Source organism: Pyrus communis, chromosome 16, assembly GCF_041283825.1.
Source record: "Pyrus communis isolate YQ-2024b chromosome 16, ASM4128382v1, whole genome shotgun sequence".
Taxonomy (NCBI): Eukaryota; Viridiplantae; Streptophyta; class Magnoliopsida; order Rosales; family Rosaceae; genus Pyrus; species Pyrus communis.
Window position 1 is genome coordinate 29886755 of NC_142580.1, and position 24299 is coordinate 29911053.

General features: G+C 37.5%; 1 protein-coding gene and 1 pseudogene across 1 annotated transcript; both read right to left on the reverse strand.

Annotated features, from left to right (window-relative positions):
- Nucleotides 1-6479: 6479 nt before the first annotated feature.
- LOC137732962 (increased DNA methylation 3-like) lies at nucleotides 6480-7016 on the reverse strand (annotated as a pseudogene).
- Nucleotides 7017-15061: 8045 nt separating this feature from the next.
- Nucleotides 15062-19971, reverse strand: LOC137731079 (AT-hook motif nuclear-localized protein 10). The gene is made up of 6 exons (XM_068470153.2): nucleotides 19665-19971; nucleotides 18475-19102; nucleotides 17523-17575; nucleotides 16677-16808; nucleotides 15970-16131; nucleotides 15062-15717 (listed from the first exon to the last, which is right to left on the reverse strand). Exons 2-6 carry the CDS (start codon nucleotides 19013-19015, stop codon nucleotides 15478-15480), a joined length of 1128 nt encoding a protein of 375 aa, XP_068326254.1. The 5' UTR covers nucleotides 19016-19102; nucleotides 19665-19971; the 3' UTR covers nucleotides 15062-15477.
- Nucleotides 19972-24299: the final 4328 nt, after the last annotated feature.

A 24299-nucleotide genomic window follows, 5' to 3' on the forward strand; every position in this document is an offset into this window, starting at 1 on the left:
ATCTCTTAAAGCATTACCATGATTTGGACCAAGGTTGTTCACTAGTCGGATGAGCCTTCAAGTTGTTTTCCTCGTTCGGATTCATGAAATTTTTCTTCTTACTCCATATGGTATGCCTCTTGTCCTTTTCCATTACAAGTTAGTAGTAGATAAAGACAAGTGTGGAGTTGTCATGCAGCGCTTTGCAGGTGACATTTGTTGTTGGTTCATCGGAGTAGTCTACAATTAGTTGGAACCCTTAGGTTAACTATCGACTTGATCATGGTTGTGTGTATTCTAAACTCATAAGTTGTTGCAACATGTTGTATGTCATTTGGTATGAGTTCGGAGGAAGAACTTGAGGAATTCCGTAGAGAATTCCAGCTTGCGCTATAGTGGTAAAATGACAATATAGTCTTCCATGTAGCTCGTAATTGAGTTCCTCATAATTCTATAAAAATATGACATCCATATCTTCGCAATGATGTATGGCATGAAACCCATTTTTCTTCCATCTCATATAGTTTAAAAGAATACTATAGATCCACTTCTTATCTTTTTAGACATATATGGCATGTCTATGGGAAAAATTGGTCTTGAAATCTTCATTTTCTCACGGCTGCGCAGTTCTGACGGGAATGTAGCTTCGGCTATCTTTGTACACAATTGGAAATATTGGTTGTACATAAAATTCTGAAAACTTGACGCAACAATCTTCAGCATCTTCGCTTACATTTGTGACTAGTCTTATGTCGAAATTCATTCGGGATGTCGGTTTTCAGTTAAGAATCATTCAAGTGCGCATAATGAGTTTTAGGTACAATTACATTGCCCCCAGAGCTCTACGAGCACTTGCGCCAGTCGAAGTGTTAATAGACTCAAACTGAGTTGCATGTGACTTTAGACGAGAGGTTTACTAGTCGAATTCATGATGAGGTGTTGGTCCCCAAGGAGCCAAACTTGCCTTCATTTCCTAGCTTGGAAGCTCTTTTTGAACTAGGTCCATGTTTTGTGAATTTGCTTGGATACACTTTTCCCTAATTTCTGGGGTTATCATACCTTAGAATCACGAGATGAGTCGTGAAGAAGAATACACCAATAATCAAATCAGTCATGGCTCATACCAAAAATGTCTAAGCGATGGTAATTGAAAATAATAATAATAATAATAATAATAATAATCACAATGGAACGAGACTCTTCCTTTTTGTAATTCTTGGTGTTGTAGCATGATCGCTACTATACCTTCTAGAACCGTCATGGTTCATATCTAAGTTCAAAACTCTAATGGAACTTGAGATTGAGTTTCGGAGTTAAACTTATACTTTTGTTAAGGGGTGGCTTGCCCCCATATATTTCTTCCCGTGTTGGGACTCTTCTACACTCGTTTGAGCATTTGTGTCGTTGTCCGAGCTACTGGCTCCATCATAATAGTTGACAAAAACGTTCTTGATATTTAGACCTTCTCTATGCATATTGTCTTGGATTTTAAATAGGTGGTGTTATATGAGATTCCCCTGGTCCGCTTGAGCTGGTCTCCATCTTTTATTTTAATGTTTATTATCTTTTTGATAAGAAAGTAAAGCTTCTTGTGGCCCACCAAAGCTTTCTTTCCCTTTTTTTTTTTTTTTTTTTTTTTCTCTTTTTCGTTGATGGTGTGGAGCGAAGATAATCTTTCCCTTAATCCCATTTGGTGTAGTTCTCTTTGAAAGAATTTTTAGTCACCATTTAAGTTGAAATGTTATACATGGTTTGAAGCCTTTGTTGCCTATAGAAGCGTCGCACACACACCAAAGCTCTTGTTGGCATCCTTTGCACATGTTTTCTTTCAGCAATGTATGTGGGTACTTATATACAGATTGAGGAATGAGGCCTTGTTATGCCTTCAGCTTTTGCCTTCAGAATTCTTGTAAATGTTGGGGTAGACAATGCTTGAGGCTTTCAAAGAGCCTATAAATAAGTTTCCTTCAAACCATACCCTTGGGAGGCCAAATAATTTTTCAAAGCCATGAGTTTGACTTTCTAGTATAGTTGGAGGATATGTCAAACAATGCTTCATATTGTGGTTTTCAAACAAAGTCACTAAAGAGGTGAAGCTTATGCGTTGCTTGAAGCTCTCGAGAAGCTATATAAAGTGATTTACCTTCCAACGATGCCCTTGGGAACCAGACCGGGGTCAAATTGTTGCATTTTTTAATAGGGAAAGGTATGAAGCTCTTGTAGGACCATATAAGTTATGTTTTCTTCATTTGGCCTCCTGCAAGACCCTAGTAAAGGTTGGAACTCGCCTTAAGCTTGATGGTATTTGAAGCTTACTGAAAAGTTGCGGCTTGAAAGATTTGTTGAGTATCTTGAGCAGATGCAAGATGGTCGAAGATCTTTGGCAAGTGACCACCATTATTATGATTAAACATGTTGATGGAAATAATCTTGTAAAATTTTTTGGCCTTTGTATACTATGTGTAGCATTCTAGGTTAGTAAAGCTTGGGGATTTTCAATTATTTATTGATGCTCAGAGTCTACAAGAACGAGTTGTACCGTTCCTCATCTAGTTGGTGGGAAAAAGGTAAGTTCCTTCATCACCTGGTTGGTGGGAAGGGTGGCGAGTTGCCAAAGGACAAAATTGTTTATTAAAGTACTGCTTATTTTCTTCATCACCTGGTTGGCAATAGGAAGGTGAGTTTCTTCATCAACTAGTTGGTGGGAAGAGTGGCGAGTTGCCGAGGGACAAAATTGTTTATTAGAATACTGGTACTTACTTTATCACCTACATAGTGATATGATGGTGAGTTCATTCATCACCTCGTGGTTGAGAATGATGGCGAGTTGCCGAGGGACAAAATTGTTTATTAGAATACTGGTATTTACTTCATCACCTACATAGTGATATGATGGTGAGTTCTTTCATCACCTCGTGGTTGAGAATGATGGCGAGTTGTCAAGGTACAATGTAGCACATGCTGAAGGGCAAAAATATATGTTGACACCCTTTTGGAGCTCAGTTGGCTTATGTATTGAAAGATATAATGTTTATGTATAATGACATAAGTGATGCTTATGATATGAGTAATGTTGATGACATGCGGGTTGCTTATGCATGCGTGTTGCTCGTGAATGTTTTGTTATGTATGAAGGAATTCATTGTTTGGACGTGTGACCCATGGTTTGGGCTTAATGAGATATACGAACATTCATCAATGATGCTCTCTTTTCCAACCATGTTGGTTGCACCACTTAGTTTAATTTACTTTGTGTAAAGTATGCATGTTGAAGTTCTGAGTTAGCGTAAAAAGTTAGGTCAAAGTTACACCAAGTGTTTTACTGTTTAAAAATTAAAAAAGTCAGATGAAGTTGTCTGAATTATCTCTTCATTAAGTATTTGCCCAATGGCCTGTGTTACACACACTGTTCTAAAAATTCCCACCTAGTGCCGCCTAGGTGCTACGCGGTTGGCCACCGCCTCAATTAATGCCTAGGCATTTGAAAATTAAGAAAGGGTGCCTAGACCTGCAGAGGCGCCCGCCTACACTGCCTAGGCACCCGCCCAGACCTGCCTAGACACCTGCCTAGGTTGCAACTCACTTAGATAGAAAATAGATAACTTTCCTTTTGCATTTTATTGTTTCCAATAAATTGTAAGAGACTTATTGAACACTTAAATAAACACACATTATATGTCTGCTCCTTATGTTTTCATTATGTTCCAATACTTCATAATATATATTTCATTCTATTTTCTAATTTATGATGAAATTATATATATTTTAAGTATAAACAGACACTTGTTTACACGAAATACAATAGATTTACTTAAATCTGTCTAGTCCGCCTAGGTGCTAGGCCCTAGCCCTAACCCAACTAACGCCTAACATCTTTTAGAACCTTGGTTACACAAGATCCCAAACAGCTGAAGGTCAAAACATTTGTAGTATGTGTACTCACTTATACTAGTCTTTTCTTTAGTACCCAGTGCCCCACTTTGACAAAGCGAGTCTTGTCCCCCAAGAGTCATAGTAGTTGAAGGCATGTTCACCCCTGGTTTTCTCGAAATGTCCTTCACTCTCTTGTTGCAATGAAGTTGTCGAGGGTAAAAATTCTTACCTTTTTTTAAGGGAAGAATAAGTTTGGTGACTTAGTAGGTTGCTAAGTGGGGAATGAGAGGATATAATGGATGTCTGAAAGGTTGAAGCCATCTTCCTTGGAACAACGTAGAGTGTCAAGATTCGACCTACAATGTTACTTTGGTCACCAAGCGTAGGTAATAAGTAAAGAGATAGAGATAGGGAAGCAAACACAAGATGTACGTGATTCACCTTAAGTTGAACTATGTCCACGAGAGTAGATGAGTTCTCATTAAAAATGTAGAGTTTACATGATACAAAGGTTTTAGCATCATTAGTGAGTTCTAATAATGGATTAAGTAGAATAATAGCATTAGGAATTAATTGTGGGAGACTGATCTCTTGTTATAGTTGAGGAGGGTCCTATGTTTTCATTTGCGGTTGATGTGGGATTCAAAGAGCTTTATTCTAGTGTTGACATGTGTCACGTTGTGCTTGGTCTTTTGATTGGAAGGGAACTCATGTGCTTCGCAAGGGTGCCTCATCATGAACCCTTTAGTAAGTATCCGAAGGTATAAGGTTGACAGGTTGACTATTTGTAGTATGGTACAAACACACATATTCAATACGTATTATGTTATTTGTATTGAACAATCAATACAAATAGCATAATACGTATTGAAGGATTCGGTAGTTTTAAGGTTTGTGAAGTATGGTACAAACACGCATATTCTTGTAGAATTTTGTGTGGTGATGATTGCATTATGATTTAGGTTTGGGTTGATCTATATGTACTAGTTTACCTCTCAACTCTTTTTAGCTTTTGTGTCCACAACTCTTGAAAACCTTAGCTACAGAAAACTTCCATTCTTAGGAGCTGAATTTGCATCGCTCATAGAGATGGCTAGAGTAGCTTGAGCCTCTCCACTGATCTTTGATCTTAGCATATAGCTCTCACATAAAGATCTTTAGGTAAAATTCCATTTCAAAGCCTCTCAATCTATTGATGTTCGATTGAGGAGATTTGTTCATTGTTGCTGGTTCCACATTTTGCATCTCAACTTATTCTAATTCTCTCACTGGTGACACAAGCCAAGAGCTTAAGTTCAAACAGCCACAACAGTGAAGACCAAACTCAAATTCAATTGAAGAAGTACAAGTTGCACATAGGTGCAAGTTACTCCTTTAGCCTAGCTTAGGTTCTGAGCATGAGTGTGTGATTGATGTCTCCCTTAAACCTTAAAAATGTTTAAAATAAATGTTTGTTTGAATCTTGGATTGATACCATAATATAGAGCTTAGTTATCTCTGGCAACTGTTATTTGTATTGATTGTTCTTGCTTGACTAGGATCTTATGACCAGTCAAGCCCATGCATGTTGTTTGAGTGTATGAACTTTTGTTGTTGTTTATATGGGTTATTTTGGGGTTTACTTGGGTACAAATAGGCTTTACCCATTTTGTTTCCACACATTTCCAGGTAATTCTGTTTGGTACTACTTTAAGAAGATATAAATAATTGTGAAAATCAAATTTAATGGCTAAAACACCGATAACATTTAATGAAACAATGTATTGAGGTCACACCTAAAATACTAATACACAGAATGATACAAACACATGGCAATGAGTGATGGCGATGTTGACTTAGGATTCAAGTTTTAACATTTTGTGTCGCCTATAATTTGATCGCTCTAAGTTTCTTTGTTTGCTTTACGGCTGCTGCCAATTCCCAATTTCCAATTAGTGCCATATTTTTGGGTAGAATTGATCAAGGAAAAAAAATGAGACAAGTGCCAAATATACATCAGTTTTTTTAGAGTCTGCGTGGTAGATCCTAAAATGTCAAAGGTAAATTGCCACATCAGTTATCAAAGTACAAATTTGCGTAACAATTTTGCCCACTTGCTTGTACACGCTCATTGAACCAAATTCAAGGTTACTAGGAAAATCAGAATATGGACTAAAATCCAAGTGGCATGCTAAAAATTTCCCAAAAGATAAGAAAATTACACAACTGATCTCCATACTTTGACCTAACCTCTGTCGATTCTCTAGACGACGTCCCCATGTGTCAGCACTCATCTAGCATGATTATCTCGCCAAATTCTACACATATGGCATACTTGATCTTGGAAGAGGATCACTCCATTAAACTATGTCCTACTCCTACCAATGCTTTTCTACACCATTTACGGAAGTGGTAGCAAACTAGGAGGTTAGTAACTGGACAAGTAAGAAAACTCTTACCGCTTCGTCGACCATTGCTACATCAAGAATAAATGTAGCTCGGCAATATATATCACGTGTTTTACGATAACTCCTTCAAAAATGCCATCAGATCCAAAGTTCGGTGCAAAGAGCCTTGGATCAACAGGTTCCGGGAGGCTGAAAGAGAGTGTGAATGGTCCAGCTGGGCATAATTGCTGCAATTTCATCTCAAATACACGCGAACGCTTCCTTATGGGATTTCCACCACTTGCTCTTATACTTTTTCAGAAACCTTTCTGACGAATTACCATTTCCATTAGAGATCTTTTCTGTCTTTGTTTCATTGCCATCGTCGTTCAAGCGATTTGCTTCACTTTCTCCACCATCCAGGTAGTCATGTTGATATCGTATAGCTTGACCTATATCAATTCTCAAGACCATTTATACCAGATAAAGATTTGAACTTTTCGAGAGCAGTGTCTTCCATAAATAATGTAACAGGATCGTCAACCAAAACATGAAGATCCAAAGGAAAAAGATGTGTGAACTGGCGCCAACTATCTTTTGCCACCCCTGAACTTGGCAAAGGTAGGCTGCCCTTTAAATACTCATGCAATCCAAATGAAACGCTGAGTATCCCAGGTTATCAATATTGACATCAGGACCCAAGTAATTTCCCATTATGAAGTTGACTAGAAAATGCTGGTCCGCAAACGATGGTTTCAATGAAGTTTTACGAGGGTCATCTTTTGGTTCTAAATCCATGCTCCTAGCTTATTCTTCTAAAATACCAAAAATATTGAGATCCAAGTACGCATGTAAATCCAACTAACTTCATTACAAAAATAAATGATTCAAAACAACGTATTGAAATGAAATTTCTCTTCATGGTATCAAGATAAGTATACATTCCACATGCATAGAATACCTTTGTTCTTACTTCCATACAGTTTAAAACCGAAAGGCGTAGTTTTTAATACAGAAGGTGCATTCGTATCAGTTTACAGTGTTAGACCATGTCAAGGTTGATACTCACACATGGATTACAGGTCAGATATACACATCTAACTCATATCCCAATTGCATATTATTATAAAATTGGGATTCTGGGTACGTAGAATCAAACTCGGGGTGGGCTACATCAAATTCTGGATACAAAAATATTGAAATAAATAAATTTGCGTGTTTTCATTCGTTTCGTTTGGAGTTAGCAAATGCATAACAACGAACTGAGAAAGCAGCAACATTTCAAAAAATAAAAAACTAAAAACAAATGGCAAGCACTAACCAGCAAATGTAATCTACATTAAGCCCTCAATCAAAAAGCAATTAAGTATCAGAAATTAAAGAACTAGAAGTAACCTGGGGTTTGTAAATGAGCCGATTGAAGAAGATAAGAAGAAGAAAGACCGGAGAAAAGGTTACCAGAGAGAGGACTGGAGATGGGTCGGTTTAAATAAAAAACTAACAGGAAGAAGTGAACGCTGCTGTCTGCTGAGGTCAAAGAAGAAGACGAGAATAAAGCAAATGCAAGAGAGAGGGGCGGGGAAGGGGATGGGCTGAGTCCATGTTTCGCAATCACTGAAGAGCAAAGTAAATACGGGCGTGCATAAATCTTTTTCTTTGCACAAAATATTAAGAGGACATTAATTTTCTCTTCGGTTACTCTTTGACTAGATTTCACCGTCCCACTTCTTAAACACTAATTATTGTTCCCAAATTAACTACCTACACTTGTGTGGAAGCCAAATTTGTGGTCATGGAAGGCTAAAATGCCTATGAGAGTCTTCTCGGCTCCTGGAATGGGTAGATAACCGTGAATTGTCACATGTTGTCCCCCTTTTTAAGAGAAAAAAACAAAAAACAAAAACTACTTACAATTCGAGCAAAAAATTATACCAACGAGTACAATCGTATCTCAAAGTCTAATTGTTGCGAATACGTCACAAGCCGAGTTTAAATTCATGCAAAAGGTGTGAAACGAGGGGTATGTGAATTTAAAACGAGGGGTATACGAATTAAAAACAAGGGGTATGTGAATTTACAATCATGTCGTGCTAATAAAATAATAATTTACAAATTAGACATTTCTATAATCGTGTTAAGCTCATGCAAATCACGCATATTTATCATGCGAAGCCATTCTATGATATTAACATAAAAAAGTATACCAATCACGCTACATGCTTGAATGGACCCAAGCCACATAAATGGGTTGCCGAGTAGGTTGTGGTGTGGATGGTTACGAAAATTTACTGGGCCTACGAGAAATAGGATTGTAAAGGACTTTTGGGTGCTTGGGAGAACTAAAAGTCCAAGCGCATGATTTCGGCTTATATGGGAAGGCTTGAGAGAATTGTTTTTGTTCTTTTCCCTTACAAACCAACTAATACATCCAAGAACCAACTAAAACCCAAAGCTGAGTTGACCAAATTAAAGCCAAATCGTGCTTTGAACTAGAGCCGTGCGCCTCCTTTAATGAACAGGGAAAAAACCTTTCCCTTCCAAGCTCGTACAGGAACTCGAGAGGAAAAAAAAAACAGAAGGGAGCGTTGCCAAAGATGGAGTTGTGTTGTGGGGCTTGGTGCAAGAATGATGGAATCTGGGCATTGTGTTTGACCCCGGCACAAAGCTAGCAACCTTCTGCAACGTTATACCAAAGAAGAACTCTATAGCTGCAACTATGGAAAGGAAAAGGGAAGGCTTAGCAAAACAGGAAGAAGGGAGAAAACTAAGGGATTCCCTAGCTGGAACTTGAAGGAATCACTGCACCTATAATTAAGATGCCAGTACGTTGAATAAGGGACAACGAAGAACAATGAGGGAAGGAGGGGATGAACTGGGGCAAGAACATACCAAGCAGTGCAAACTTTCTATAAGTACAGGAAACCCTAGTTCCTGAGTGATAAGCTTTCCATTCTTTCCGAGTCTTTTCTTAAGTTTCCTTAAGCTCTATAAAACTGCCAGGGTGTGTTTGTTGTACCGGACTGTTTCGAACTAGATTAGCTTCAAGGATTAAGCTGGACTGGCTTAGACTAGATTAAGCTGGACTAGTTTAGTGAAGCGTTTGGTGCAGTGTCGGACTAAAAAGTTGGATAATTATCTAACTCAAATATTATATTATTTTATCTATATTTATTAATATTTTATTATTAATTTATCATTTTATTTGTTTCTAGAATCATATCTCCTTCTGTAAGGGCCAAAATCTTTTTATTTATTTATTCCTAAAATTATCTCTCTCTAGCCTATTCCTCCCTTCCTCCGCCATTCTCCCTCTCATCTCCATCTTTTTATTCTGTTTCACCATTTTTCCAGAATATTCTTCCTCTCTCTGCATACTTCTCCCTATTTTCTTCCGGCAACTCTCTCCCTCCCCTCTCCTTTTTTTCCCTTCGTCCACTTTATCCCTAACCTCTCCCTCTTTTACTTATGCAGAAGATTCGCATGGAGGATTCATCGGAGCTCTCCACGTAGCGCCTCCTCTGATTTTCTTGAAAAATCTCAGGATTCTCTGGTGATTTTGCCTTTTTGTTTTGAATTTATGTGGGGATTCGCAGGTGCTTGAGCATTTGGTACGCTTTTGGTCCCGACTTGCGTCTGGGTTGCACGCGAATGCGAAGATTGACGGCGAGCTTCTGGTGATGGTTGTCTGGTGGTGGTCTGGTGGTTTCAACCATGACGATTTTGTTGAGAAAGAGAGTGAATTGAACGAAGAAGAAAGGAAGGGAATCAGTGGATTATTTTTCAGTTTTGTTTGAGGTCTGGGTTTAGGCTTTTAGGTGGGATAGTGAAGGCCCAAGGGAGTGGGCGAAGGTGCGGATCAGAAGGGAGATGACGAAGGAGAAGGGAGACGACGAGGGATCAGCGGCGAGGGAGAGAACGGGACTAGCAGTCCGCTTGAAATCGAGGGGTCTCCTTAAGAACGTTTAGTGAAATGTTCAGTCGGGGCGAGTCCCCTTTAGTCCCATTAAACCTAATCCTTGTCCCGACCAAACAAGGGACTACAGTCTAGTCTAGTCCAGTCCCTCTTAATTCGGTCAAACAAACGTGCCCCCCCCCCCCAAAGTATTAGAAATCTTAGATTAGCCATCCTTAAACCATACATGCAAGCACAACATTTTTCTCATGTTGAACCAATGAACTTTTAACTGTCATACCATGCTTCACCCAAGCAAGTTACAATTTATGTAATTATTCAATCATGGTTGAATCAGAGTCATTGATTCATTTGGAATGCTTCCCAAGCCATGCTAATTCTTTTGAAGTATTTCAGGACTTAGTGCCGGAAACGAACCATGCGAGTGTACAGTTCGTCCGAGACCTAAATCCAACTCGATCAAAAGGTCCCTAACATAAATATCCAACTCAATCAAAGGGTCCCTAACATAAATATCCAACTCAATCAAAAGGTCCCCACACCTACATACCTCGGTGTGAGGCTTTATTATAAAAAACTTTGAGGTCATCGGTAGTAGAACTATAATTATATATATATATATATATATATATATATTATATTATTTTTTTCAGTTTTATAATGTGAGACATTTTTACCTTCTTCAACACTTTATATATTCTTCTTGTTGAGAATGTAATCTCATGTAAAAAAACTAAGGATTCTTGCAAAGGTTTATAAAGGGTTGGAACACTCCTATTACCAATTAATTTTAGGAATAGACACTTAACTTTCTTTATATCTCATGTGTGGTCGTTGGCTTCACTTTATTTATTTATACTTTTTTTAATTAACCACATGAAATATAAACACTTTTGAGTTCATAGGCTTCATTTGATTGCCTTCTTACCTTCTAATTTTGATTAATTTGGTTGTGCTTGTAGTAGGGGAAAAATTGGATAATAAAGTTAATACATCACATTAATTGACACACCCCGACCCCAATCGAGGCATACTGACTGTCATATGAGGGTGACGTAGCCATGTGCGCTGTGCGGAAGTGAACGTGATACGAAAATACGGATAAATAAAAACTTGCTAACTAATTACACTAGACTAACATATTAGTGCGAGTGAAAATGTTTAGAGTAAAGGACACACATAACCAGAGCGTAGGTATCAGAATGCAGTCCATAAGTTTAATTACTAATTACACATATCATAAAAGAAACCCTACACTGGTGAATGTTTGTCAGAACCGTCGTGAAGTCCTCATGAGCCATCGACACAAACTTCTATCTAGAACCCGGAGGGGCGTAAAACAGAAAGTGTGAGTGGGCAAAAACAAAACTTTCAAAACCATTTATCTTTCCAAATGTAATAATCCCTCACTGTAAAACCCATATAAGTTTCCTAGAAAATAATACTATAAACATATATGAAAACTATACTCGAGAATAACCAAACCGTGTGTATGGCATGACAATCATCTCAACCATGAATAAGTAAGCCAGGTGAATTGCACTAATATAAAGTGACATATCAGCCGGAGTCACCTAACGTGACCTGTATGGCTGAATCTATAACTCAACAATCAAATCAAATCTTGCACACGACTCGGAACCACCTCTGTGGTTTGTACTACAGGCTAGGTGTAAATAAGTATACTCAAGTGCTATGATCACGTGAAGGCTGTGTGAAGTATCGCAAGTCACCTACGAGTTGAAACCACCTAATGTGGTCTGTACGACAGGCTGGCACCTGTCTTGGATCCAAGGTAAGCGTATGGTGTGAAAGGTGAACGATCACGTGAAGGCTAGGCCTTACTCTCGGGCGGAGCACTAACACTATGTTGCAGGATATAAATCATTGAAAGCAACTCATCATAATCATACACATTACCATCACAACCATTGCTATACACTCACCTGAAGCTTACCTGAGCGTCCACAGCGTCAAGCGGTAATATGCACAGCTATATTAAAGCATATTCTAATATGCAATGCATACGACATGACATTTAAAATGTAAAAACCATTTAAAGAGTTTTTGGGAAACATAAGGCATATATATAACCCAAAAGCCCACTCACTGGTATGTAGCCGAGTCATAACCCCTAAGTCTCGCTTGGCTGCGATCGTCCTCTGGAAATATCTCACCTATGTGTGAAACAACTATTTTAATGTTATTTTTAAGCACATAACCATCACTATGAAATAACTTATCATATGTTGCTCAATTGGGGTGTTTGAATATACTATCGTGGCCTACTCAACACCCCGAGCATCCCCATATTTTTAGAATAATTTTCCAACGTCCCACGCGTGGTCATGTGCCTGGCACACTGACGGTAACCCTAACGCCGTTAGGGAATATGCCGTTAAATAATAGGATATTCCGTTAAATATACCTGACACATTTAAATAATAGGATATTCCGTTAAATAAATGGAATATGCTCTGACTTCTCTGGTGGTTCGTCGGATTCTGTTGCCGGAAACTGGAAAATTCTTAAATCTTGATATCTTCTTCATTTTTCAACCAAATTTCATGAAAATTATACCAAAATGAAGCTCTAAACGAGTAGAACATGTTCTTACTTGTTTAGAGTCCTAAAACCAACGGTATATGGTTGGAAAATTCTTCAATAGTCCAGCAAAATCTGCAACTCGATAAACCCGAGTGTCCCAACGTCAAAACTGCTCTAAAATTGTTCCAAAGTGCTAGTGGAGCAAGAATAGTACCTTATTAAGTCCCAAAACTAGCTAAAACCTTCGCGATCACATCGGAGAAAATTACACCCCTTGCCGGAGCTTATGGAGTCTTGGGTTTTCGAAGTCAAACCACTTAACAAAAGGTATCACTGTGTTCTAGGGTTTGAGAAGAGTAAGAATATGGAAACACCAAATTCGATCCATAGAGTTTTGGTTTAGTTTAAGGGTGAATGCTCACGGTTGTACGGGCGGGGAAGAAAATTTGAGAAAGAGAGAGAGGATGAAGGTTGCATGTGTGTGTGTGTGTGTGTGGCCACGGGTTGGCCATATTAAAATGGCCTCAAGCCCTAATTGGGCTGCATGCTTTGGATTCATGCAATTAAACCCAACCCAATTCCTTTATTCCTTTACAACATCTCCACTACGTACCTGACTCGGCTCTAATTTGCATCCACGTTCTCGTAACGTCGAATACCACTTACTCACGTCGATGGAAAAATGATTGAAGACTATATACATACATCCACGTCACAAGACCCACAAGGGCAAAATAGTCATTTCAACGCACTCGAGGATAAAATATATTATAATTCGGGACGGGTCGTCACCTTAATTACAAGTGTTACACTGAAAAAAATTTTGTAGTAGAGTTTAGAATTGTAAATTTGTTTTCTTAATTAGAAGTTTAGGGATTGAGAAACTTTGTTAGACACCAGCAAAAACAGTGGGGTGAGAGAGGCTTGAACTCTCAACCCCACCCCAGATATTTCCTATAGCGTTGTTAATTTTTATATTGGTTACAGAGATTTATTTATTCTTCTTTTCATTCAATTGCAGAAGTATCTTGATTCATTCTTCATTTTTTACCACTACAGCCAACCCGTTCTAGTACTCCGATTACTTAATATGTATGAGAAATTGTGTTTTGTTGAATGTGCTAAACTAACTGAATTACAAAGTCTCGTGTAAGCATATTTTATCCTTCAAGTTTGAGTGTAATTGCAATCTTATACATCATCTTAAAAAAATTCAATCTCATACACTAGTTATTATTTCATTTCAATTTCATACAACCATTAGAAAATCAGTTAAGTGATGGCGTGGTAACAATAAATTTCAGATTTGTGCTGACGTTGATGTCCAACTAGAGCCACGTGGCCAAACAACTAATAAATAATTGATTTTTTTGTATTATTAAAAACTTAAATAATAGAATAGGAAAAAAAAAAAAAAAAAACCCTAAAATCCTCCACAGCCACCGTCATTCTCCACCCCAACGCTACAAATGTATAGCCCCAAACTTGGACCCATAAATAAATAAAGAAAGATGATGAAGAAAAGAAGGGGAAAAAAGAAGGACAAGTGGGAGGGTCATAGGCAATGATTCCCTAGAAGCCTGAGCTTCTTGTTCTGGGATGGAAGGAAAAAGCAAAGCAAAACAAAGCAGATGATGATTTTGTGGGGAGTAGCACAAACCAACATGACTCACTTTAGTAGTACTGTTTCCATGTTCCATTCCTTCCCAGGGGTATAAAATGACCTGCGCTCCTTCCTTCCCTCTCTACCAATTGACAATATTTTGTCTATTCGTTATTCTCAAGCATCATGTATATCATCAGTTAATCATTTCCAGTCTGCAACAATATTGTATATATTCTCTCGACAATGGAACGACATAGTTTTATCGCTTCATACTCTGTTATTGATCTAATCATCTAGCAACACGGTTTCCCTTGGCTATATGGTTCATCTCGGAGAGGGTGTGTGCGCGTGGCACCTGGCCAAAAGGGCGGACCCTGCTAACTCAAGAGGATGGTTTTGGCAAACATCCGCGCTTGGCAGGAGCTCCTTCCGAAGAAAGTTGAAGCAATACCATTCGTTTCCGAGTTTCCCAAGACGGAAACAAATGCAAATGATTCTTGTTTGGTTCCTTTAAGCACTCGCATTTGTTTCTCGTGGTTACTCAGGAGGCTCCGTTGCACTGATTCTTGACCTAAGTTATGATCGACAGGACAGGCATGGGCGACTCCGCTCGTAGTTGAGATAACTGTTGATGCATGTGGAGCTCACGACGTGGTGGGCAACTTTTCTAAGCTCAATCTCACTATAAGTCATTTTTCAAACGGAATGATCATTTCTAGTGACTTTGCACCACGTGTAAATAAAATTAAAGCTAGACAATTATGAGGGGGAAAAATCTAAAATCAAAGCATCTTATCATTAGAGAACAAGTCGAAGTTGAGCAGCATAATCTAAAGGATCAACAACAATTACAAGCAGCCAAACGCGTGATAAACTAGATCACTAACTCATCCTAATTAATAATTAATCCTACTAATTAAGTCCCTACAATCACAAGACTTAAAAATCTAATTTCTACTTCACACACACTTCTTGTTACCTGGTTGACACTTCCAGCCGGCCATGCTCCTCTATAAGGTCAAGCTGCAAAGCATTCTGCATTCCTTATTCTACTAGTACTAGTCATACATTACACGATGCAGAAACTACAACCTTTTCCTGCTCTCAAGACTCGATTAAAGAAACACAACATCCGCTGATCATGCCTACTGCACAAATTAGTGAAAAGGCCTGCCCTCAGGTTGCCAAACCATTCACTTCCATGGCATGCTTGACATGCCTTGCAGGTTATTGTTATTGCAGGCCCCTGTGCTTTGGTTAAGCGGACTTCCAGGCCCGCCTGAGGATTCACTCAGAGTTCCACGTGACTGGGGGCTACTTGCTCCTGTTGGACCACTGCCCGGATCAAATTTTGGTGCTACGGACAAAGGGTCCATTTGGTTCGCAGTCTTTGATTCTTTCCGACCATCTGCAACAAAACTTCCGACTACCACCTGCAATGAAATGGGAACCCCCAAAATCACTGGTTATATTAGGTCCATCAATTTTTTTTTCTTTTTTTAATAAGAGCTAAAGATTCAATCATATGAAGAGCTGTATCTGAAAGTGCTCAATTCAAACATATGGCTCGTACTATGTCTAGATTCATAATTTGTAGACCCACACATCGTGGAAGATTAATTTCCTTCAACTATTAATTTTCACATCACAAGTAAAATCTAAAATAATTTAAAAATAAAACGTACCTGAACAGGGCAGGCAGCTGTTAGAAGACCTGCCACGCCACCACCTAAAACTCGGCCATCTGGGCCAGATAATGACACACTTAAGCCCCCAGTTCTACTCCGCTGACCACCAATTTCAGATAGAAGAAACGAGCCTGAGAGTGACAGAATTTCAAACCTCCCCTGCATAGAAAATTCATAAGAGAAAACGGAATTAGCGGGAAATAACTCATAGGTAGATATAATACGTAAGATGAAAACAATCCCTATGGATACTACCAAATAATTAACAGAAAGTTAATGATAATTACTCGTGTAAAAACAATAAACTCAGTACTGCGACGAATTGTGACAGATACTAAATCTTACATCTAATTAAAGAGCAAACATGCTTTTTTACATTACATGCTCCTAGAGTAGAACCCAGATAGTAACTAGTTCATTAATTTAAACCTATGGTGTTAAAAAGTTCACAAACCAAACATAAACAATCATGTCAGAACATGGCGGCATAAACTCATTAGTATAGGCGTAGTATTGTATCCTAAAATAAACATAACTGTTCCTAGAGAGACTTGGAATATTAATCCCCAGTCAATGTTCCCAGAGAACAGCTACTGAGGCCCAACATAGTAACAACAAAACTGTATGAAAACACAATATATGTCACAGTTCAACTTGGATACAAGGAAAGGCCAACAAACAAGACAGCCTGCAATCTCACAAACCTCATATGTTACAGTTCCACCAGATGTGGCCGGTTGGCGAAGAGTCACATTAGAGATGGCTCCAGTTGCAGACAATATGCAAACAGCTCTAGGACCATTCTGAGAGAATGACATTATTTTTGACCATACATCCTGAAAGGTTAAATGCATCAAAATAAAATTTCAATATAGTGCAATCAACTAGAAAAATGATGAGTATGCCAGCCAAACAATAAAGCAGGTGCGCATGTAAAATTAATGACATTCAATCATATTAGCAGCTAGCTCACTGGTGATGAGCTCTTGGGATGGGATCAGACCGTGACATGGGAAATGATATCCTCGGGAGAATTTTGCGATTAAAGTTCTAAATTCCCAGAAAGCTGTGAAGCAAAGCATAATACTCCAATGGCCAATTATTCTCTAAATAGTAAATCTTGACATTCAGTTCCAATGATATGAAAATATAAGAAACCAGAATTATCTGAATTTGAACTCATAAAATAAATATTTGAATTAAATGTACCCAGCATTGCCAACCATTGGATCTAAATATTGTTAATTTCAATAGATGAAGCACTCAGAACTCCAAGTAGACAGAGGAAAAAGGAGCTTAACAAGATTCAGTGAGTGATGTACCACACATGCATTTACCGTATCAAAGAACTTGCATAATCAGCCAAATTAAAGAAGTGCATAATATGGAAGAGATGAGCTACTCAGCATAGAGAGAATAGATAGATATCTATAGTGCAATCAAATAACATTTCTTGCTCAACAACTAGTCAGACTAAGCATGCAGTGATGATCAACCACGGAAGAGTATGAAAACTAAGTTATTAAAGAAAGAAAAGGGGAATTAGAAACCTCTCCAGCTTTTACAGTGATAACATGTGGCGTAAATCCAAATCCCGGAGCTCCTACAAACAATAAAACGAATTAAACCATAGTACAGTTATCATTATATAGTTATTTGCAGCGAAAAAGCAACATTAAAATTGACTTTTAGAAAGATAAAGAATAAAATAAGATCCATTGCCACTGCAAGCATGCATCTATAAGTCATAAAATGAACCATTAAACAAATTTGTTTAGTTGAAAATTCTAGTTTTAGCACTTGATGGAGTTGGAATACTAAATTAAACATTATATAAGAAAAACAGGATGGGGGACTTGTATGCTCAAAAGGAAACTTCCAAAAGCAATTTAATTCCAGTATTGGATATGTTTTCTAAATGCATATTGATACAGTTGTGCTGTAAAATAGACTGTCAAAAGGAGTTTAAAACAAGTAATTCCCTTTGCAAGAAGTACCATCGTTGTAACCAAATACCAAAAGCAATCATATACGCATGAAAAATCATGAATATCAAGGTTAAGTATCATTCTATGAGCCTACACCTACAGTATACATACAATTGCAATATACCAATCAAGGGCAGATAAGTAAATTTGACACATAAGAAGAATCTCAAGCATAACATCCTTTGCTGTACCCTTTTCTATTTCATAAAGTCATCCCCGAATATATCGCTTTTATTAAATCCTTTCATTTCCTGTCAGAAACCCAAACCAAATGGGAACAACTTCCAGATCTCCAACACAGATGATACATAATAAAATCAAATCAATCAAAGCCACTGTTGCGTTACCTCAAGACCCGACCTCTCAAACCCACGTCACACAAATATTTGCTAAACCCAAAATTAATAACAAAATCAATGACCCAGAACAAAAACAAAATACAATATAAGATTCAAAATTTTAAGAATTTCAATAAGTTTTAAGAATTTAGAATGGAAAAGGAAAGAGAGGTTACCCAAAGCATCCAATTGTTGCTTCTTGGAAGAACCAGGTGGTCTGCCTCTTGATTTCTTGGTGGAAGTGGAACTGGGTGGTGGTGAGGCAGAACCTCCCCCAGAAGGAGGAGCAGGAGCAGGAGGAGCAGGAGGAGGAGAAAAGGCTCCGACGCTGGACGAGGTAACGGTCACGGGCGGGGCTGATGGTGATAGAGCCAATGCCATTGTGCCATCCGGCCCGTACTTCCTGGGCCTCCCTCTCTTCTTCTTCATTGGCTCAGTACCCATGTTCATGTTAAGCCCAGCAGTAGCAACAGGGGCCATAACTGCACCCTCTCCGGCAGCCCCCGGGACAACAGCACCTCCGCCGGAAGCGGCGGCGGAGGTGACCGAGGGCTGGTAAGCAGGTGAGGTGGCGGTGGCAACAGGCTTGTAGAGAGCGGAGCCGCCGTCAGCACTGAAGTTCAACCGCAGACTCTGGATGGCGGACTGTGACTGAATAGGACTCTTCTGCAGAAACGGCTCCCTACTCGTCATCACTCCCGTCTCAGATCCTGACATTTTTCTTTTTTATTTTTTTATTTATTTTTATTTTTTTTATAAATTCGCAATTTTCACTTGTACTAAAATTCCATCAAACTAAAATCCCTGAAACACAATAAAAATAAAAAATAAAAAATAAAAAGCAGATCAGTACAAAGAAATTTACCATTTTCTTGTAGCCACAATTTACAAACCCTAATCTACATTCTACAAACTAGGTGTATAAATATATAAAATTTTACTTTTAGTATCTGAATTCTTCAACAACCAGTAAAAACGAAAACGAAAACGAAAACGAAAACCAGAAGAAGAAGAAGAAGATGGTGGTAGATTCCAAGTAAGCTTATTCTGCAAAGTATCTAAACCTAACCCTGACAGCATCTGGGATTAATTTACACAAACCCTAACAACTTCCAGACCTCGTTTTAAACCAACCGGAAAAAGAAAAAAAAATTACGTTTGCTTTTTTCCCCATTTCAGCACAGATCAAGCAAAATATTTAAATACAAAAGCTTAAACCAGACAAGATTCGGCATTTTACTTCCACCAGTCTTTTAGAAAATAAAAGATTTATATTTTGCCAATTTACAGTAAAAGAATCATAAAATAAAATCAGTGAAAATTAAGGAAAATCGAAAAATAAGCCCAAAAATTACGTTCGACTTACCAATAATTCAGAAAAATTACGGCGACGCGGAAATTCTAGGGTTCCGGAACGAAAACGCAGAGCGGCTCCGAAGCCCTTTTTCTAAGAAATGCGAGAAATCTGAATATCTGGTTATATTTTAATTCTTATATTTTTCATTTTCTTTTCGTGCCTTTGCCTCTACGGGCTATTATTAAAAAAGCAAGTAAAAGCCAAGCCCTAATTTGCTATTTTGCATTCTTACCAGTTACAATTAATTAATAATTTAATTTGCATTTACTCCAACGCCTTCATTGCCATTTGCTTTTTCTTTGGGTAGACTGCTGTCACTCGCCTTTGAAATTTCAAATATTTTAAATTTCAATTAAAAAAAAAAGGAAATTTAAAAAATTCCTTACTGCCTACTTGGTCATCCAATCAAGCGAGTATCTTTTATTTCCTGCTCTCCACTATCAACCTGTTTGGATAACATATTTTTGTCAGCTTTGCTCACGTGCTGGTGTATTATGCCACTCTATTTATTAACATTTCATGTGTTTAAATTTAAAATTTGTGTCTATTAGTATTTAGATCTCGAAATTTAATGTTAAAAAAGATGGTGAACAGTCACCATCAATTGAGTGTCGTGAGCGAAACTACTTCCATTTTTTTACTTATAAGTGAAAAGTCTCATATTTGACTTGTTGAAATATCCCAAATCAGCATAATGAGGAGAAAAGAAGAGTTTAGATATTCTAATCTCATTTCAACCAATACTGAGGCTTTTATGATAAAACTTCACATTTGTCAAACTTTGCAGGTGATAATTAACAAGTTAGGAACAATAGTGAGTCATTGGGCCGTCTCTTTGATAATTTGAGACGACTTTAATAGATTACATGTCACATCTCGACTCGCGAATAAAAACTATTTATGAGTTAGGGTGTGAGTCATATCTTAGTTATAGAAATAAATTCTACAACCAAGATATGGTGGAAATTAAAATAAAATCATTTGGAACTGATTACACAATACATCTTATAACAAATTTTGCATAAAATTTATTGGATACAGTGGAATAAAATTTTGCAATGATCACATGGTTCACATATTACTTTTCAAAATATAGGTATGTACCAAACAATAATTAGAATGCAACAATTCTTGCAAATGCATAAAGTATATGCAAATGAAATGCATGAATGTACTCACTCCCTTCTAATCTCACTAATGCATACTGAAGGCACCCAAGCATGCCCGTCCCACTACCATACTTATTCCACTTGGCTCCGAATACCTTAGAATTTGAGTTAACTCATGTTCATCTCTTAAGCCCAATTTTCATAATTGAATTCTCAATTTCCACTTTAATACATAGGCACTTCCTTAGACACCCAATTGTATATTGAAGCCCTTCTCCTTACGCCTGACATATACAAAGTTCATTATTTTATATTCAAGGCATTCTTCATCCCTTGAATATCCTCACAACTAAAACACTTTACACAACTCAACTCTCTTTCTTGCTTTGCAATGCATAAGTATATGTCATGTTCACATAGATATCAATAATCACATTTTCTTTAACAAGCCTGCAAGTTTCAACATAAATTAAATTGATTTGTAACACAAGTAATATAATCATAATATCAACAACAAAGTAATAATTTTTAACAACAACATAAATGATAAACAATAGGTTACCATTTCCTCCTTTTTATTGTTGTTAATTTCATTTCCTCCCTCTTGTTTTCATTTTTCCTTCGTCACTTTCCCTTGCTCTTCTTTAATGTAGCTGAAATTCTACATATGTAATAGGAGTCAAATTGCTAGAGATGTTGGCCATGCAAAGTGGCTGCCCGAGAAGGATAGCTCAACCATACATCAACTGTTCAAACTGGTGTACAAGTTAGCACATATATTGGTTGTCATGATTTTTTAATATGTTATAGAAAATATGATAAGGAACAACTGTTACGAAGGAAGTATCTCTGTTTGAGCTAAAGAGGTTGGGCTTTTGAAGCTCCAAATATGACTGCATGGTTTTCTGCGGATTTTCAAGGTTGTGATAGTATTTTGAGGATCTGGAACGAATGGACCGTTGGATCTTTCTGGGATTTGGATATGTTATGTTAGAGAGGAATAGGAACAACTTTTGTGAAGGAAGTATTTGGATATAATCTATAGATGATGGTGTTTTGGTCTATTAAATAGGCGGGACAAATTTCTAGTTTTCGGATATCTTTCTTTTGATAGATGAATGTGGTGGTGAGTTTGGTGGAGAGATTTGTTCGGTAAGTTCTCATGTATTTTTCCGGATTTGCCTCTGACTTCTTTTGCAAGTTTTTAGAGAAATGTAGACGGAAATTTGAGGGTGCTTCACGGAGTTGGATGATGGTGTTTTATAGGAACTTGATAACACACTCATTCACATAATAGACACAATATTTAAGTGGTTCGTCGACTACATCCACTAGGGTTAGATTTCATTGTATTTCACTATATACGAGAGACTTACAAATACAATGAAATATGACTTAAAGGCTTAACAACATGTAAAAGAAAGAAGGTAATATAAAAGGGAGAATGGCTTTCTATTTGAAGTTGGTTCTTTTTCTTTTTATTCTTCTTCCTCTCTCTTCTCTTCATGTCTCTTATGTTGGTTCTTGCTCCTTTCTTTATAAGGATTGAATAACCTCTTCCTTCCCATCTAGTTTGAGGAGAAAGCTTCCAAGTGTGCCAATAGAAAGACACCAAGTATTGTGCTAATCATTACCATAAAATGTGTTCCAATAACAAGGCAACAAGTGTTGTCCTAATCATTAACAATGATAAGCGTTCAAGTGGCAAAGCAACAAGTGTCAAGTTAATCATGAAAAAATGAATATCATGCAAGATGGATGCAAGCATCAAAGGCCACGTAGAGGTTTATCTCAAGGTAAGCTTGTTGGATCAAAACACATTGGTAAGTCTACAAAGAAATAGATCAATTATGTATTATGATACTTAAATGCATTTAAAATAAACAAAAAATACAACTTTAGCCACAACAGTCGGCACCCACTTTAGTCTTTTCTCATATTTGTTTACATTTTGAAATAGGTCAATATTGTTTCTTGGTTCCCTTTTTTTGCATTTGGATACAGATGTTGCGTTGCAGTGTCTGTTTTCTAGTTCTATTTTTGTCATCACTCACACGCTTCCTACGCTTCACACTTTGAGTGACTCTTGATTTTTACATTTGGATTTAGAAACTTTAAATTATTTTTACATTTGGATTCAGACAATGCAGTATCTGTTTTCTGGTTCTGTTTTTTACATTTCTATTCTGACTGTCTGTTTCCTGATTTTTTTTTCATCACTCACACACCTCCTATGGTTCACACTCGCACAACTCCTGATTTTACATTTGGATTCAAATAGCACAACACAATGTTTGTTTCCTGGTTTTGCATTGCAGACGTAAAACTTTGTGCTCTCTCATCTCACTATCTCTCTCTTGGCAAGCTCTTCTACTTAACTAGACAAACTCTCCTCTTAGTGATGGCTTGGACACACATTTAATCTTATGTAATTTATTTATTCATAGAATTAGGATGTTTTATAAGTTTCCTAACATGCCCCGATCCTGGTGTTTGAAGGACATCGGGATGGCCACGTGTTGGCTGACACCCGAAGGTGATGGAAGCCATTTTATGAATGCATATGCCAAGAACATGTGAAACATGCATACAAATTTTTCGCATAACTACGCAATGTAATATTCAAGTACAACCTTAACAAAATAATATAATAAGTTCAACTGTCAACAAAATAAAAGTGATAATGCATGACATGCTTAGAGCATACAACTAGTTCAGAATAAAAACAGAAGGCGCAACAAAAAGTGTTATTACAAGAATGTCCAAGCGGAGTGAAGGACACAAAGTCACTATGGGAATGCCTCATAGCTCGGATCGTATGCCTCGTTCCTAAGTCCTGAGGGGGCGCAAAACAAAAAAATGACTGGACCAAGTTGATAAATAAGTAATACTGAAATAGTTATTCATCAATGTACTAACCCCCAAAGTTTATGAAAACTTAATAGTATAATATGTAATAGGTTTTTTGAAAACCCTAGCATGCCATAAAACTTCATAAAACATGTATCATATATAGTGTGCTTAGTAGTGGTATCAAAATCGCTTGAAGGCCCTACATCACCCAACTGAAGCCATATATAAATATCTTCCGACCAAAGCCACCTACACATGCTCGGCCAAAGCCATATATAAATATCTTCCGGCTGGCCGACCGAAGCCATATATAAATATCATTCGCCCGTAGGCACATAGTGTGAGTAACCACTGAATAAGCACAATAAAAACATCAACATAATATTTATAAAAACATCAACATAATATTTCCAAAATATATGTATATATCTCAATGGAGCTTAATAGCTCAAATATCATATCTTAAATCATATTCGTGAATATCTCAATAAATGTAAATCCAGTGAAGCATGATATTTCACAAAGCGTAAATCCAATTTACTCATAAATGTTTCATAAAACATAGTCATAAAATCATGCTTTTCATGTATGCATTTCTAATAATAAAATCATGCATTTTAGAAGGGGTCCACTCACAGATACTCCATCGTCGAAGAGTCTTACAAATTAGAGAGAACGGAAA